We start from the raw sequence: 17,385 nt of genomic DNA on the forward strand, positions 1-17,385 counted from the left end.
GGGGACATCGAATTGTTAGTTTATGGACTACAAATATTTGTTAGACCAGGAGTGTAAGAGAGAATGAGCCTGCTTCTCACTTAAAAGGAAGTATTTCTTGTTGTCTTACAAAACCCAACAATGTAAACTCTATGTGAGCAAAGGTTGGGGAGATTTTTTTGAATAAACAGCTGTCAGCAGATTTTGAAATGGTGAATTATAGTTCTTGGTTGTAGCTGACGGAATATACACATAGCTGTTCTTGCACAAGTGATACTTGTGAAAAATTGCTAATTAATTGTAATTAGTAGTGAAATTATGCTATCTTTGCCACAGTGGAAAGAGTCAGCCAACAATCAGAGTGTCAGTGGAAACATGCTTCATGTTGTAATTGAATCTCTTGTATCTTCAAAGTATTTGTGAAATGGGCACTTCTCTCACCACTGCTAAAACAATAAAAGAAGATACCATTTCAGATCAATTATGACAATCTAAGTGGTAATTCCTATTTCAATACATAAGCAAATATTAAAGTGTCATGTCCTCACACATTGGGTGGAAAATGCATGACTACAAGTGATACATATTAATTCTTACTAAGAGTGAATTGAAATGCTACTTAGCCTGCACTTGTTGGTGCTGTTGTCCTGACTGAAAGTTAACATGCGGCAAAAAAAGGCAAATTCCTTAATACTTAACCGAAAAAGTGGCCATCATTTCCATTTAGGATCACAGATGTATCAAGATTAACACCTTGCTAAAAGAATATTACAAAAATCTGTCTTTGTTGGGGGCTGAATTCCCCATGTCCTGCTCAATTTTCTTTAGAAAAGCTAATTTTCTAGCTCATTTTGTTTCAGCTAGGCAATGAAGATTTCATATTAAATGTGTTACAGCTGCTTGATGGAAACATTCCAGTCAAGATGAGAATTTTCTGAACCTTCCAGCCGAAGGTGTTAAGAATTGAATTCTGTGGGAGCAAACTCTCATCATGTGGGGTTAGGTGCTGCTTTTTGGAGATGTTTCAAGGATTTATACACATAATTTCATATAACATATGAAATTATATGTATATTTAAAACCACATTTTGTCCTTATGAAATGGCACTGTATGACATACACTTCAAAAGCTGTTTTCAAAAAAAGGCGCTTATCATGGAGATTTGAGTTTGGTTAATCCAGCTTTGTTACCCTGGTCTATTTCAGCATCTGTTTTTAGAATCACAGAATTGTTTCACTGGAAGGAAACTGAAGGATCATTTATCTTGAATCCTCCCTGCCAGGGCAAGGACATCTTCCACTAGACCATGTTGCTCAAAGCTCCATACAACCTGGCCTTGAACACGTCCACAGATTGGACATTTACAGTTTCTCAAGGGAAACTGTTCCAGTGTCTCATCATCCTCATAGAGAATTTCTTCTTCATTTCTTCCTTATCCTCTGCTGGCTCTTTCTTTTAATCTTGGGTTTTACAGTCAATCTCTAGGTTCCATTTTCATCAGAAAATTTTAGGAAGTAGGGAACACAGAAGGCAACTGAGAGGTAGGCAAGCATGGTTATGAAAGCTAACAGTTAGTTGTGATTTTTGTTATTGCTATGGTTGTGGCATCCAGGGGCTGGGATCGGTCAGAAGTTGTGGAAATTATGTAGCTACAGGAATTATAACGGGAGATTGCTGTCTGGAAGATGTATCTCTCCAGTGGATGCTGCTATTGTTGGTGGCTGAAAGCTAAACCTTCGTGCACAGCAGAATAAAGAGGTTGTTTGAAGGAACTGTCAAACTGTTGTGTTTGTTTCTAGATGAGGAATCTGACAGTGGATGGACATTTTGGAACATGGTCACAGTGGAAACCTTGCACCCATACCGACGGTGCCAGTGTTGGCTCCTGCCTCTGCAGGACACGTGTGTGTGACAGTCCTGCTCCTCAGTGTGGAGGATGGCTGTGTGAAGGACCAACCATGGAGATTGCCAACTGTTCCAGGTATGCAAGACAATTTCAGGTTCTATCATTTGTGGTTTAAAAATTTTTAGCTTAATCAGAAGCCTGCCCTTTGAAATCTCCCCTGAAATCTACTGATCCTGTTCTGTGCATGAGAGGGCAAATGGGACATTAGAAAGTTTCTCTCAGACTTTTGTAGGAGAGAGAATGAGTAAGAGAGCAATGTCATTTCAAATGCTGTGTACCAAATAACATTGTCCTCAGGTAATTTTAACAAAAGCTCTGTAAGGAAAAAAAAATCAGGGTTAGATAATATCCAAAGTGTGATACTTCTCAGTTCTGTAATTCATAGAACTTTCTTTGCTGGAATTTAGTATGGCTTACTTTTTTGTAGGTCTCACATTACCATTGTGGTTCCCATTCTGCGCTGTAAAAATGTTTTCAATGTATTTTTCAGTTGTATCACGGTAGCAAGTTCTATTATCAGTCTGTATAGAACTCTTTAGCTGCTCTTTTGTCTTCTTCAGGAACGTAAACACTCTCAGAGAAAATTAGTGTGAGCAAATAATTTCAAAGAAACTCAGAAAATTATGTATTTGTAACTGCATCAGAAGTTCATGCTTAAAACATTGTACACATCTATTATGCATACTTTAATTGCAAGATGAAACATATACTGGTGCATTCTGCTTCTTTTCAATGATTCTTTCTGGTTTTTTGTCTTTTTTTTTTTTTTTTTCTTTTAACTTCACCATCACATCATGATAATGAATAAAACTGATTACATTTCTGCACAAGGTAACTGCAAGCTCTGTAAGTGGAAATAGTCTACTTTAGGAAAATTTTTAAAAATCTAACTATATATTATATAACATCAAGTCTGGAGAATGATAGATAGGACAAACATGCTGTGAGATACTGAACAATCAAACTGTCAGGTTTAGAAGGGAATTTGGAATGTGATTTGGAACTGGATTTGCATTCTACCTTTGGCATTATTACACTACTGTTTTAACATCTTTTTTCTGTTAACACTGCTATATTAGTAAGGCACTGCTTTAACTTTTGCTTTATGATGAAAAATCAAAAGCTCCATATAGTTTAGTTTTATTTTTCTTTATTTCCAGTACAAAATCTGCAAGGTAGCCAGTAAAAGCTTTGAATAACAGCTGAAGTACTGAAGTACCTTTTTTTTTTTTTTTTTTTCCCTAGGACACGATATGAAATTCCTTTTCAGATGTTTGGCCTATATATAATATTTTAATGTATCTATATATAATATATAGATAGATAATAGGTCTATCTATAACATTTTTGCTAGAGTGTATTGGAGGAGGTGGGAGTCCTTTCTGAAAGTTCACAAATGCAAGGAATAGTGTGTGAACTCTTTTAGCTTTTTTGTTACATTACATTGATATCTTATCAGAATAACCTGTTGAAATTGAGAACGAATGCATTTTAATGCGTATTTTAGTGTCATAGAGTCATTAGGCTGGAAAAGACACTTAAGATCAAGTCCAACCATTAATAAGCACTGTCTAGTCCATCACTGAACTATGTCCCCAAGTACAACATTTGTGAGTCTTTTAATATCTGCAGGGATAGTGACTCTACCTCTTCCCTGGACAGCCTGCTCCAAAGCTTGACAATCCTTTTGGTGAAGGAATTTTTCCTAACATACAATTTAAATCTCTCCTGACACAACTTGATACCATTTCCTCTCATTCTCTCCCTTGTTAAAATCAAGAGATCAACACCTGGGAGGAGAAACCAACCCCCACCTCATTACAGTCTCTTTTGAGGTAGTTGTAGAGAGCGATATGGTGTCCTCTGAGCTCCTTTTCCTCCAGGCTTTAATCACTTTCCTTTCAGACAAGGCAGCAAAATTTGACATTTTAATCTCCCTGAAAATGGTATGTAATTTAAAGTTAGCTTCAAAACACTGATGCAGGAGTTTGCATATGTAGTTTACCCAGAACAAAGTGACCAAAAGTAACTACATATCTTCATATCTTTGTAATTCTTATGTAAAGGGGTAATTTTAGTAGTTGCTGATTACAAAGAATGGAACATGGAATATCAGAGCACCTTTATTTTGGTTCAGTATTCTTGAAGAAATGGAACACGATGCAGTATTAATGACTTCTACAGAAATATTAATAGGCCAGATTCCGCTGTCAGTCACACCTAATCAGCCATTCGCTATGTATAACAGATGACAGAGCCTGAGCTTTTTATTCTACCAGAAATGGAGGCTGGACACCATGGACTTCTTGGTCACCTTGTAGCACAACTTGTGGCATAGGCTTTCAAGTTCGTCAGCGTTCCTGCAGCAATCCAACCCCTCGGCATGGAGGACGCGTCTGTGTGGGACAGAATCGTGAGGAGAGGTGAGTTGTCTTTCTTCTGTTGTCTGTTTTAATTTCTTCTGTGCAGTCATATTCCACAGGACATTTTCTCCTTTATTTGCTTGGTTTTCCCTTCCCTTTCCCTTCACTCTCTCTTTAACATCACTGCTCTACAGTACAGTATTCCCATTAACGAGGCTGTGGGTCTGCAGCAGATCTTTCATCTTTCACTTTGCTTCATCCCTCCCGAGCCACCTGAGAGCTCCTGGTAGTGCCAGAGAATTGTGCTGAAGCAATGTGCTGCTGTCCCTTGAGACCCTGAAAATTGATTCTCCTTGAAAATTGATTGCACTGTGTTTGAATTGTAACTCATCCAGCCTCAAGACCTGGAATTCAGAACAAAATATAATAAGGTCACAGCACTATGTTACTGATGCTGTGAGTTCATTTTTTCTGTTGTAAATAAATTAAGCATTTCTATAACATGGAAGGAAGTTTCAAGGGCTTTGTTTTCCATTCAATAAAGGTAATACACCTTAAACTCAAAATTCTTTAGTAAGCTTGGTGAGGTTTTTTTTCATTATTTGTATATATTTTTTAACCCCCAAGAAGGTCAAGTTATCTCAAGTTTTGATTTCACCATGTACTGTTTTGGCACCAGACTAAGTATTTTGTCATTAGCTCAAAATGCCAAGTTCAGGCCTTTCATTCTATTTTACATGTACCCTAATTACATCTCTAATTTTTGTGGACTCTAAATCTCTACATCTCTAATTTTTGTGTTTGCAGTTTTAACAGGAATTAAATGTTTCTTTAAATCAAGCTACAATATATTCAGATAAACTGCAACTCTTGCATGCATTATTTTGTTTCCAGAGGCATACCAGAAAGCTAGATAGCAGAAGACTAGCATTGGTGTGGAAATTTGAAGTCCTGTAGCCATCCATTCTAAGAGATGTATGCAGATACGTTTCCTCCCCATATGCACTTACAGCTTAGTTCAGTATTTCTGTATGGATGATGTAGTATCCTATATTGCTGTTGGATGTAAACTAAAGTCAGTAACCTTTATGAAGAGTTTCAGTGAGGCGTTTAATTAAACACCAACTCTAGCATTTCTTCAGATTAAGAGGTTCATTGAAGCAAGGTTGCATCACACATTCACGTATTGACGGATCACCAGGGAGCTGGTCTTTCTAACTCTTAAATGTAGAGGATCAGTATCACAGAAAATGTGAACATTTCTTGCTGTTTCAAGGCCATGAATATTTGCCATTTCATTCCAGAGGAGAGGATTTTGTTCTTTTGTAAATTGATTTCTGAAAATAGGTTGCCCAACCAGAAAGCCATCACCATCAAACATAGATTGTATCTGCTGTTGTTTAGCTCTGTCCCAGCATGAATAACAGTTATTGATTTTCCTGAGCTGAGAGGTCAGTCCAGGGCAGGACACAACAAGACTAAACATGGAAAAAAGAAAAAATCCGTTTGGAGAGGCTGTAGAGTGATGGACTAAATGTGGTAATAATAATTGTTCATTTTAGTTTAACATGGAATAAAAGTTTGATAAGAAGGTTCACAGAAATAAAGAAAACCATGAGAAATACTTTCTTAACTATACTAGCATTAATATAATGAGTGCACTGTAAGAGCAGCTACAAACTGGAAAGTGACTTATGATGAGTTGAAATAATAGCAGTCCAGCAGGATTGAATTTTGGTGTGCAAAAGTTCTGTAGGAACAATAAGCTTATGTTGCTTTGCTTTTGCAGCCTGCAGCTTAATGTCCTTTCTATCTCCATCCAGTTCAGCAACAATCTGGGATGAATGTGCCTGTGAGTTTACTGCAGGATGCCTTTTTCTCTCAGAGTTCTTCTGTCACTGTTTCCTGTCTCTTTGAAAAACCCTTCACTCCCAAAAGCTCTGCACCTTTCTCACTCACAGCTGACCTTCCTGCCTCTGCCTTGGTTTTGTTTGTTATCCATGTTATGTCCTGATACTTTTAATTATTTTTTTAAGTGCCTTTAATTTTTTTTCCAGAGGGTGCGGTAAGTTAGGAAATTTTGTCAAATAATCTGTAAAGCAGCTAGAGGAATGAGGCATCAGTTATTTGCCAGGATTTTTGTCAGTGTTAAGCCAAGTACTTGGATAAATCTTTTCAGAGCTGTAAAAAGCAGAAAGTCCTGGGATATTTGCCAGCCAGGGCCCAGCCCATCACCCACAGCAGGGGAGCAGGGCAAGCCTGGAGATTGTGACCAGCTCCAACCAAGAGTCTAGATCCTAGTGACATCATGACAATGGGAGAAGCCTGAAGTCCAGGTAGGAAGCTAAACCACAGGCTAAGATAAACCACAGGTTAAATAGAGCTCCTTGGCCCTTTGGTGTGGGTGGAGGACTCAGGGGAAGCTGGTTGGGGCCATTAGGGTTTTATGAGTGTACTCATTGCTCTGCCAGCTTGTAGAGAGTTTTGAACTGTGAGGGCAACGTAGTACCAGCATTTACAGTAGTATCATTTCATTGTTTCACTCTCATTGAGTTACATCAGCACCAAATGGAAACAGTTCCTCTGAGCCCACAACATTTAGGCAGGCTGAACAAGTATTACATGTGCAATAACTCCTGAGAAACATTTACTGGTTTTGTATCCTAACAGCCAAGAAGCAACTTCTCAGATTTTCTTTTTTAAATCAACTAATGTTTAAAAATAGCTTAACCGTTTACTTTTTTGATGACCCAGCTCATATGTAAAATTAATATATATTTAGTATTAGTAAAAATTTGCATTAGTTGATTTACACATTGAGTACACTTCTCTTTGTAAATGTGTGTACTCTAATCACATTCACATGTTCAGGGGTATAAAAATAGGATTCAGTTTCCACAGCCATCTACATGCCAAACTTTGAAACAGCTTTTCAACAAGCAGTGATTTCAGTAGAAATCCAGTACATAACTCCATAGAAAGCAAACACAAAAAGGGCAGCAGATATCTGAAGTAAATTTACCTCCAGATGTGGATGCATATTCAGCTTGAGAGTATTTGTTCATGTGTTAAGAGCTAAATGTTTGTCTAGGATATATTTGTTTTACCTCATGAAAGCCATGATCCTATCATGGCTAATGTATCAGGCAGCTCTGTGCTTGCTGGCCATTCCCTTGAAATCAATGGCAATATTTGCCAATTTAAAGCATTGAAGATAGGTTAAACTGTTTCATGCTCTGCTGATAAAGGGGTGTGTGAGAAGGGAGGGGAAAGCAGTTGAGAGTTGAGCAAATACTCATATTACAAAGCAAATTCCCCTTGTAGAAGTAGGTCAAAAGTGCAGCTGATGTGCATTTAGACAGACTACAGAGAGGGAGTAAAAATAACATTGTAACAAAATTTGCTAATCAAATAATAATTTTTAGTTAAGACTCCAGATGGAAGACATCTTGATGAATTCCTCAGAGGCTTAATTTTTCTGATTTTTTCTGTATAAGAAATATTCATTGAAGCTGCTGGAAATTCTCTAGATCTTAGTTTATAGAGTCTGTAGTATCCTGTCTTGACATTATCATGGACTGAGAATGTTTGTCCTTTCTGTGGAAGATGCTGTAGATATGGCCTCATTAAGTCCACTGGCACCCTTCCTGTCTGTGCAGAAATGAGGGACATTAAAATGAGAATCGCTTGCTTTCAGTAGATGCACTTATCTTTTATTACACAGGAAAGAATAGAAAAAAACCCCATGACAATTAGAAAAGTAAATTGCCTGCAGACAAGGAGTAAACGTTTGAAAGCCCGGGATATTTGGATGTGTATAAAACGATTAGAAGCAGGACATATTGTCGCATTATTTTGTACACAGTTCTCAGCAAACATTCAGCTTTTGGGCTTGTTTCCATGAGAAAGAGGGACTGCTGAGAGTCAAGTGCCTGCTCTGTGTAGCACTGCTTGTTTCTGAGCAGTGTGAACAAGCCCAGTCCACTTCAGCAGAGCAGCTTCACACCAACAGGGCTTTAGACTTCCTTGCACTCCCATGGATGTTGTCTGCTGGGAAGTGTCTGTTCCCACCCTCCTTGCTTTCTCTGCTCCCTCCTCTTCCACAGAAGCCCCTGGGACCACATGCCACCTTCCACAGTCTCTTGGGTGGGTATTTCTGTCAGTGTAACAATCTCAGTCCAGCAGGGCATGTGTATGTCATGTGCCTGCCTTACGTTAGAGGAATCTGGGATTCCCATCAGCCTAGGTATAGTCTGTGCATCCCAGAAAATCACCAGCTACCAGCTAATCACAACTACCCACCAGAGAACAGTACACTGCACAGGAAGGGGCAGACAGGGATGAAACTTAGTTTGTTTTTCTTAAACACAGGGTGGTATAACATAGTTCAAAATTACAAACTATTTGTTTAAATAACATCTCTCTGTGAAATAAAAAGGGCATATTTGTAACTGTCATGCAGTTAGGCAGTAGTACTCATTGCTGGGTAGCAGCACTGAAATAAATGGAATAAGTTGATGTCTTATTAAAGGTTGAGATCTTTATAGAAACAAGAGTAGTAATGCCAATTGCACAGAAATTGTAGTTGTAAAATTTCCTATTGGCACTAATAGCTGTGGACACAACTGGACAGAGGACGTTCACCCTTCCCCCAGTATGACAATTCCTGTATTAGTGCATTTGAACTTGGGTTCACTTCAAGGGAAATGTGAAGGGTCACTGTACAAAACCCACATTTCTCTAGGCTATTCTCCACTCTGACCTCACTGCAGTTAGGTTAGGGGAGAGGGCAGTGGTTTCACAGATTCAAGTTTCTTGCATTGCATGCTTTGTTGAATTACTGTAAAACGTTAGCCCTGTGGGTCCTGAGAACAAAATTAAGAGGGGAAGAAAGAGCAAAAGGGAAAAAGGGTTGCTGAGTGACTTGAAATGCAGCCAAGAACAGATATAATGAAACTTGGCTCAAAGCCCTGTGCTGTAGCACAGTTCTCAAAGATCAATTGCAAGGATATCTCTAGCTGTGAAAACATACCTGATGTTTTCAGAAGCTGGCTGGCTGAAATGAAAATAACATTCTGCTTGTATGCTATATTAGTTTTTGGGTTGTTCTGCTTTTTTGTTGTGTTTTGTTTTCCTGAAAAAAAAGGAAAATTGATGGTGTTGACTTTTTTAGAAGAAAAAACAACTGTTTCCTAAATTGAAGTAGTTTGCCTAGAGATTTTAGGGCTTTTTTTCAGCTGCATTTTTAATTGGAGTTGGATAACAGAATTGCCAGCCCTTTGAAGTGCTTACTTTGAAGCGTCACTGTTATTAGGTTTCTTTTCTGTCTCCTGCTCAAGTGAGGGAGGGGGAGGTCAGGCACACAGACACTCGAAGAGCCACTGCATAGTGGCATGACTGTCCTCAAAGTGAGATCTGTCATACCTAACTTCAGGTGGTCACAAGTGTGAATGTTCATGTGTGAGTCAGGGGTTCAAACTTCCACTGTGGTCTGTAGAAATTTAGTCAATACAGGCTGTGGAGAACAGTAATTTGTGTCCTTCTGCTGTATATTCCTTAACTTCTTCAGATCCATCATTCTAGCCTCCTGAGTTTGTATTGACAAGATTTCCATTGCCTTTAATGGCTGCTTAGATGTCTGTCTCTCATGCAGCATTTATAGTCAAAGAAAATCAATCTGTACATTCAGGGGTGTATTTATATGACCTTTGCTTTAGGGTGACATAAATCATATTTTTAACTGGGCTGTTTCCTTCCATGAGCTGTTGCTCAAGTTAGATGACTACTTCATTTTTAGATAGCTACACTGTACGTGCCTTTATTTTAAGGCAAGACATGTTCCTTAATTTTATTTCTGCGTGGCTGAATATCGATAATTCTCGACTTCATGGCAGATTTGCTTTAGCCTCAGTGTGTCTCCCAAATTAACTTAACACATCTTCATTAAGAACTGAAATTATGCAAAGTTTGAACTAATTTGACTAAATGAATGCTGATGTTACATCTATATTTGATAGACTACACATTCTCAACAAATAATCTAGAAGAAACTATCACACGCATTCACATAATTGACTGCATGTGACAAAGAATGTGTGCAGTTGGAGTTCTAGGGGAAGAATATCCAGGCAAGGAACATTCTTATGTATCTTTAATGATGGCATAATGTGAACTGTAAGGTGTGTACCCAAATCATGCACTGAAGAATTCTGACACCAGATTCATAAATATTGAGGGTTTGGGCATTTTTTCCTGTTTCCAGAGGAAAGGTCAATATAAGCTGTGAATAATTTTCTTGACTCTACAGAAGCAGAAAACTAAATGTCACTCTCCTATTAACCCCAGTCCCAGTCTTTAGATTTTAATGGAGTTGCCCAGGCCTAGGGACAAAGTTTGAATTTTAGGCTCCAGCATATGTGATAAATCTACTTTTGTGTGTTACTCACACCACCATTATTTTTTTGCCCTCCACAGAGTTCCAAATGTTGAAATTCCTTATAATGAAGGATAATAAAGAATTAGAGCTTGCAGATATTGGGGTTTTCTGAAAACAAACAAAAAAAAATCTGTTGAGGTAATTCTTGTTGAAAATGACAATTGTTCATACTATCATTTCTCTTTTTGTAGAAAATGAACAACCGGAGTATTAGAGTCAGTTTTCACTGTAGAAGAGTGCCTAGAGATGAAAACTTGTTAGAAGGGCAAGAAGACATTGGATTTTGGATGACTGGTTTAAAAACTGAGGGAATACTGTATCAGATTGATTTGTTCATTCAGGACAGTCTTGTAACAACAACTACCCAGATGCATCCATAAAATATCAGAGAATGTCTTCAGGGTTATCTGTTTCTTGACTATGCTGTGTGTTTGCTTTATCTAAGTAAGAGCTTGGTCTCTTAGAGGGCCCTAGTCACACTTGCTGATGGCCCAAATCCTTTGCACCTATGTAGAGGTTCCTTAAAAAGCAGCATGTGCTACACTAGAATTATTGGATGGCACACTCAAAAAAAATCAGGAATCTAGGGTTTTGACAAAAACTGAAAAAAAAACTCAGCTGAAGCTGGGACCTTCCCACGTGTCTGAAAATGTATCGCTACCATCATGATAATTCAACAGTGCTTCCCCCAAGAACCTCCTGGGCCTCTGAATCAGTTTGCAGCCTACAGAAAAATCCTTTAAAGATTATAATAGCTAAAAGCACCCTTTAAAAGATAACGTTGTAGCATTATAAACAAGTGCAGTTCTTTAGGCCTAGAAACAATGTTTTAGTTTTTCTACTGCCCATAGAAGCAGAGACGCTATGAAAAGCAAAAGGCAAGTGTAGCTGTCTGAAGATGAGAGAGATGGATCCTAATCAATTCTTAGCTGGAGACTGATAAAAGACTTCCTGCATGAATGTTTGCCTTCTGTTTGGTTGACTGCCACACAGAGATAGCCACAAGTGGTTTTAATGAAGTAGTTTGCAATCTTGCTTACGTGACCGCAGTACAATCGCGTGGCTGCATTGCATGGAATGTATAAAGTCACTGAATAAAGCAAACAAATGCTCCACCCACACAACTGCAACCTAAAAAAACTCACTCAAATGTTTAGACACTCTGTGCAGTGTGACAACTGTTAGTGCAGTGCTTAATGAGCAGGGAGAGGCCCTTTGTATAAAGTATTTCCCTGTACCAATATCTGTCTGAATTATGCAAATGAGGGAGGTTTTGGGGGAGGTCTTGTCTTGATAATAAATGGATTCTTTGTCTCCTTATTTCTCTTCTCACAGGTACTGCAATGAGCATTTGTTGTGCCCCCCTCATGTGTTTTGGACAGGCTGGGGGCCGTGGGAGCGGTGCACGGCTCAGTGTGGAGGAGGGATCCAGGCACGGCGCAGGACATGTGAAAATGGTCCTGACTGTCCTGGCTGCAGTGTGGTGAGCAGTTTTCAGCTTTCTCTCCTTCTAGTATCTATGTCCATATGCCATGTATGTCTCTGTGTTATAGAACAACAAAACCATTTGAGTTTGAAAGGACCTCTAAGGTTATCAAGTCCAACCATTAACCCAGCTCTGCCAACTCCCCCATTGAACCATATTCCCAGGTGCCTCATCTATGTGTGTTTTAAACAACTGCAGGGATAGTGACACTGCCACTTCTCTGGGCAGTCTGTTCCAGTGCCTGAAAACCCTTTCAGTGCAGAATTTTTTCTTAATATCTACTCTAAACCTCCTCTGGTAAAACTTGAAGCCATTTCCACCTGTCCTTACACAAATGTTCCATACCCATAAAGCATCTATATAAGCTCTACCACTAACATCAGTAGTCACCAGACAGTTTTTGTCTCTGTGTTGCTTGTGTGTGCTGAAATCCATACAATTTATCAACCAGAAGTAGATATAACTCGGCTTTTTTATAGTATCATCTAGAATTTAGGCTTCTTGAGGCAAAGTTTGTGCAGATGTAGATATGTTGTTGCAGGTTTATAGTGGGTTTTATTTTTATCATCAGAGTGCATAGGATCCCTAGCTATGAGCCCAGGACTCCAGTGTGCCATGTTTTGTACAGCAGAGACAGAGCTAAGTTTCACATCTAAATACATAAGGAGCCAAGCAGTGAATGCATGGAAGCAGCAGGAAGGTGCTGAGGTGACATTGGATAGCAGTGGTGATCTTGGCACAGCAGAAGCCTAGAAGCTCTCAGGCTTTGACTCTACAGTGGGATGGTTTGAGTGAGTACAAGTGCTTTATTGATACCCAGCTTATTAAGAGAAACATATGGGAAGACATGTGGGGGGGTTTTCTTTTATCTGAACAAATAGAGGTGAGTAGGTAAAGAGGTAGAAGAAATATTTTTATTTTCACAGTTAAACCAATCTTTACCTGTGTTAATTTCAGAGAGGCCTAATTCTGAGCTTTGTCATAATCTGTGGTCTGTTTGTTAAATTTGCCGTACTAAAGAAAGGATAATTTATTACCTTTTTCTAATTTGAAGATTTTGTGCATTTTCCCAGGATTTGTTCTTTTTAATTTTTTTTCTGATAGTAGAATTGCATTTTCAGTAGATTAAAAACATGCAAGAGTCTTTTATTTCCATTGAACTTTAAGAATTAACCCAATAACTTAGAATTCTATCAAGTTTTCCAACATATTTGTCTCTTCTGATGGTACACCAAAAAAGCAGACATATGGTCTAGATCTGTTGTTAAACCATCCTGACTCGCACTGAAAAGAGCACAACATGAAGGCTTTCCTCCCTCATTTGTTCCTGTTTATCCTATTATAATGTTTGTGGCATTTTATTTTGCAGAGAAATATAGTGGCATTTTATTTTGCAGAGAATCTTCCCATGGTCTTAAATCAAAAATTTGTGGCTCTAATTTTCTTGGAAAGCTCTATGAGGAAAGTAGGAAAACCTTTAATGCTAAAATTTCTTGTTATAACTACTTTGAGATTAATAGTACTGAGGTTTGTAATTTATTCACAGTCTTAGCACATACTCTGCTGCACCACAGAATAGTTACCAGTTCAGCTATGCAAATGTTCTGGAGATTTTTTATTAATTAGAAAATCATTGTGTTGATTATTTTAGGCTTTGGAGTACATAGTTGTCTTGCTAAAACTTAGGCACCAATGGAAACCCATCCAGAAATCCTCTATGGAGCCTGGTATTCTTGCAAGACAAAGGACTGTGGTATAAGGTCTGTGTTCTGTTTCGGTTTCACTGAATTTGAACCTTTGAGTTACCTGTCGTGACTCAGAGGCTTTGCAGCCATAGCCAGGACCTAGTCACTAAGTGTAGCTGGAGAAAAAGTACTTTATTTCTTCTCAGAGTTTGTTTCATTAATCTAAGAAAGTGCAATCAGAAATAATTTTATGCCTTCTTGTAATTGTTGAATGGATTAAATATTTATATTAATAAAGTTTTATTAATGAGGAGCACAAATATGAAACTTGTTGAATATTCTTCTCTTTCAACCAACCATTTTTTAGTTTTATTGTAGTAGGCATGTATTTTTCCAAACAGTTAAAATTAGGAATTTTTACCATATTGAATAAAGGAGAGTTCAATGTGTCCTCTTACTACTACTTTACATTATTTTCTGATTATAGTGATACTCAGCTTAGGTTGTGCATGGTATTTAGTTTATTTCAAAAAACTTTCATCCTCAATATCTCTGAGTACTAGATAAGCTAAAAAATCTGGGGAAATGTTGCAGTGAAAGGGGTAATAATCTATGCTATCTACTGTTTGTTTTGTGTGGAGTAAAAGATGTTACGAGTCAAACATTTACCTCTTGAATTAAAGGAATAGTTTGGAGTAGACTCAGGGATTTACAGTGCCTGGTTCTCTCAACCATTAAATGACAGCTTTAAACTATAAAGAGACTCTCCAGGTTTCTGGTTTACTTTCTTCAGTGAGGATGATCTCTCAAACCTTCACAAAATTTGAGCAGCATGAGTTGCAGCTGAATAGTTCAGTGCCTGTGGCCTGTGAAAAGGAGAAGAAAAAAAGGTAGAGGATTGGAGAACTTATTGTTTAAGAAGACAGTAACTATGTTAGGCTTCATTTCATCTTGAAATGAAAAGAAATTTTTGATCCATCAGAGGTGTAGGATGGATGTGATACTCTCTTGGGACCCCTTTCAACTGTGCCAATTTTTGTTTTTAGAACTTTGTTTGTAGGGAGTCATGGGAAAACAACAACAACAGTTTTTATAAACTTAAGAAAGGAAGTCTTACAGTATACTTTCCAGTGGTACCAGGGGACCAGATTTAATTTCTTAGGAGAACCTGCCTCTTCTGTTTTCCAATCTGCAACCTGGCTGTGAGACTGCAATATAGCCAATCCTAATCTATTTTCCTGTCCTTATTTTGCAGCTTTTACCATATTAATGGCTATTTTCTATGTCCACCTAATGATTTATACAGCATAATTTTTAATGAACAGTGTTTCTTCCTTTTAGTTTCATTTTATTGCTCCTAGGCTGCACTATCACAGCAGGCAGCTACTGCCTGTGCTTGTCCTTCTGCATGTTTCTCACCAGTTTCTTCCCTGACTTTATCTGCCTTATAGCAGATATCTGCCAACCCACTTGAATATTTTTTGTCAGGACTCAGTATAGTTCCCTACCATTATTTCCAAATTATTTTATAAAATAATAATGATAAATGTTTTGGTGCATATAAATATTCCACGGAGAGAAACCATGACAGTATCTTAAAGATGCATCTGTTGCTTAAGTGCACTCAATACATGAAAATGGATGGCCAGGGACTTAGGACTGAAGGCATTTTCACTGAATGTAGAAAACCATAAATCAATATGATACAGGAGAATTAGACCATAGAGACTCATAAAGGTCAAAAAGATGAAGTTTGAAATCAAAATCTGGAGCCATAAGGACCTGTCAAAGTCTTTAAGTTAATCAAAGCTACTAAAGAGTGCTTAAAATTGTCTAATAAGAGATAGAACCATTGCAACCAAATTTAAGAGCAGCTAAAATCTAGTAATAGAAGGCTTAAGCAGATCACAAAATAGGTATTGATCTTGTGTATGCAGGTGATACAAGCACTATAGAAGGAGCTGTGGAATTCTCTGGGCTGTACTAATGTGACTCAGAGGACAAACATCTTCAGATTTTACAGCAAACTCAGATAAGCTGTATGTTTCCTTCAGAAAATGCTTTCTTTCCCCTTGAGAAGCATAATCTCACTTGAATTTGCCTCAGGCCAATAATAAAAGAATAACTTTTTTAAAGCATTATTAATAGAATGAGGAATTTAGTTTGAGGCTCAAGTTGGGTGACATGCTTTATGTGTATATTTGTCTGTGTTCTCATTTCAGTCATACTAACATATACATTAATCTTAGTTTTTGTACTGGGAGACTGGTAAAGGGTATATACTTTCCACATACCAGAACAAAGCATGCTGTGTTTTGAAAGAATATTTTTCTTCCATCAGTTTTTTAAAGAGAATTTGAAGGTGGCAGGTTCTTTCATGGACCAATGCCATCTCATTTGTAATGTCTTTCAAATCTAATTGAAAGGGTTTGCCAAAGTGAACACATTCAAGAGCTTTGAATTGGGCATATGTGTATCTGTCAAACAGAAGATGTTGCAGCTTTCAGCAGTTACTTATGCTGTAGATGTAGTTTTCATTATTGTTATTTAGACATAACACTCTACCCCAGCTCTATGAGGCTCTGTGTTTGAGTTGTGGTCATTGCTGCTTCTGATAATCACAGAAAAAGTACCTGAAACCCCCTTCAGTCTGTGCTCAGCAGTCACAGTGCTGGGCTCAGGGACTCACCATTAAGAGATGTGAACTTCTACTTTCCTTTGACTGGATAAGTTTTAAATGTGAATGAAAACTTATGGAGAAAAATAGGAAAAAAGAAGCTTGAGTAATGAAGTTTTGTGCTGCACTAATTTTAAATTGAATTAATGAGTGAAACTGTAACTGGAGGATATATCCAAAGGACTTGTGCTTCATGGAGTTCTTTTCATTGCTGTGGACCTAGAAAATTCAGTTATCTCTGGAAAGTAATCTGTAACTGTCACTGAAGACTGAAAACCAGAACAAAAAAGTATATGGCATAATTTTATCTCAGTTTTATCAAATAATAGGATCATGTTGTGGTCTGTCAGGTGTTCTTTTTCTTCTGAAAATAAGTAAGGCACCCACTCCCCCATCCAATCAAGTGTATTGGAGAGTGGTCTTACATGACAACATGGCACTGGGACAAGTTGCATGAAAAACAGTGGCCAGTAGAGGTAAAAAATCTACACTGGTTTCTGCACTGAGAGGCAGATTTGCATCTGAGTCCTTTACTTGGTCCAGGTGGTGTCAGGTGCTGGTCAGTGAGTGAACATATCAGCACACTTATTGTTTGGGACTAGGCACTGCATCTCTTAATTTTTGGCAGTTGGACTGCTAAATCCTACAGGCAGGAGTATGGGAAGAGGGATTGTGAGAGGATTAAATGCATCAACTTAAAAGACTTGAAATATAAACTTATAGGAAATCAGGCTTCATTATTTCCAGTGCTTGTGGATCTAGGTTTTTTTTGTATGGGTTATGTAGCTTTATTTGGTACATAAGTAGTATTCCCATGAAATCAGAATTGACATAAACAGGGAGGGCTTTAGA

At 38.0% G+C, this 17,385-nt stretch overlaps 1 protein-coding gene across 2 annotated transcripts in view; it reads left to right on the forward strand.

Annotated features, from left to right (window-relative positions):
- SEMA5A (semaphorin 5A) overlaps nucleotides 1-17,385 on the forward strand; it is a 311,419-nt gene that overhangs the window by 232,654 nt on the left and 61,380 nt on the right. For both annotated transcript variants that reach the window (XM_066326614.1, XM_066326605.1), the window contains 3 exons: nucleotides 1,780-1,961; nucleotides 4,166-4,309; nucleotides 12,021-12,168. In XM_066326614.1, coding sequence (XP_066182711.1) covers nucleotides 1,780-1,961; nucleotides 4,166-4,309; nucleotides 12,021-12,168 — 474 coding nt within the window. The remainder of the gene's footprint in view (nucleotides 1-1,779; nucleotides 1,962-4,165; nucleotides 4,310-12,020; nucleotides 12,169-17,385) is intronic.

This window comes from Sylvia atricapilla, chromosome 1 (genome assembly GCF_009819655.1).
Source record: "Sylvia atricapilla isolate bSylAtr1 chromosome 1, bSylAtr1.pri, whole genome shotgun sequence".
NCBI lineage: Eukaryota > Metazoa > Chordata > Aves > Passeriformes > Sylviidae > Sylvia > Sylvia atricapilla.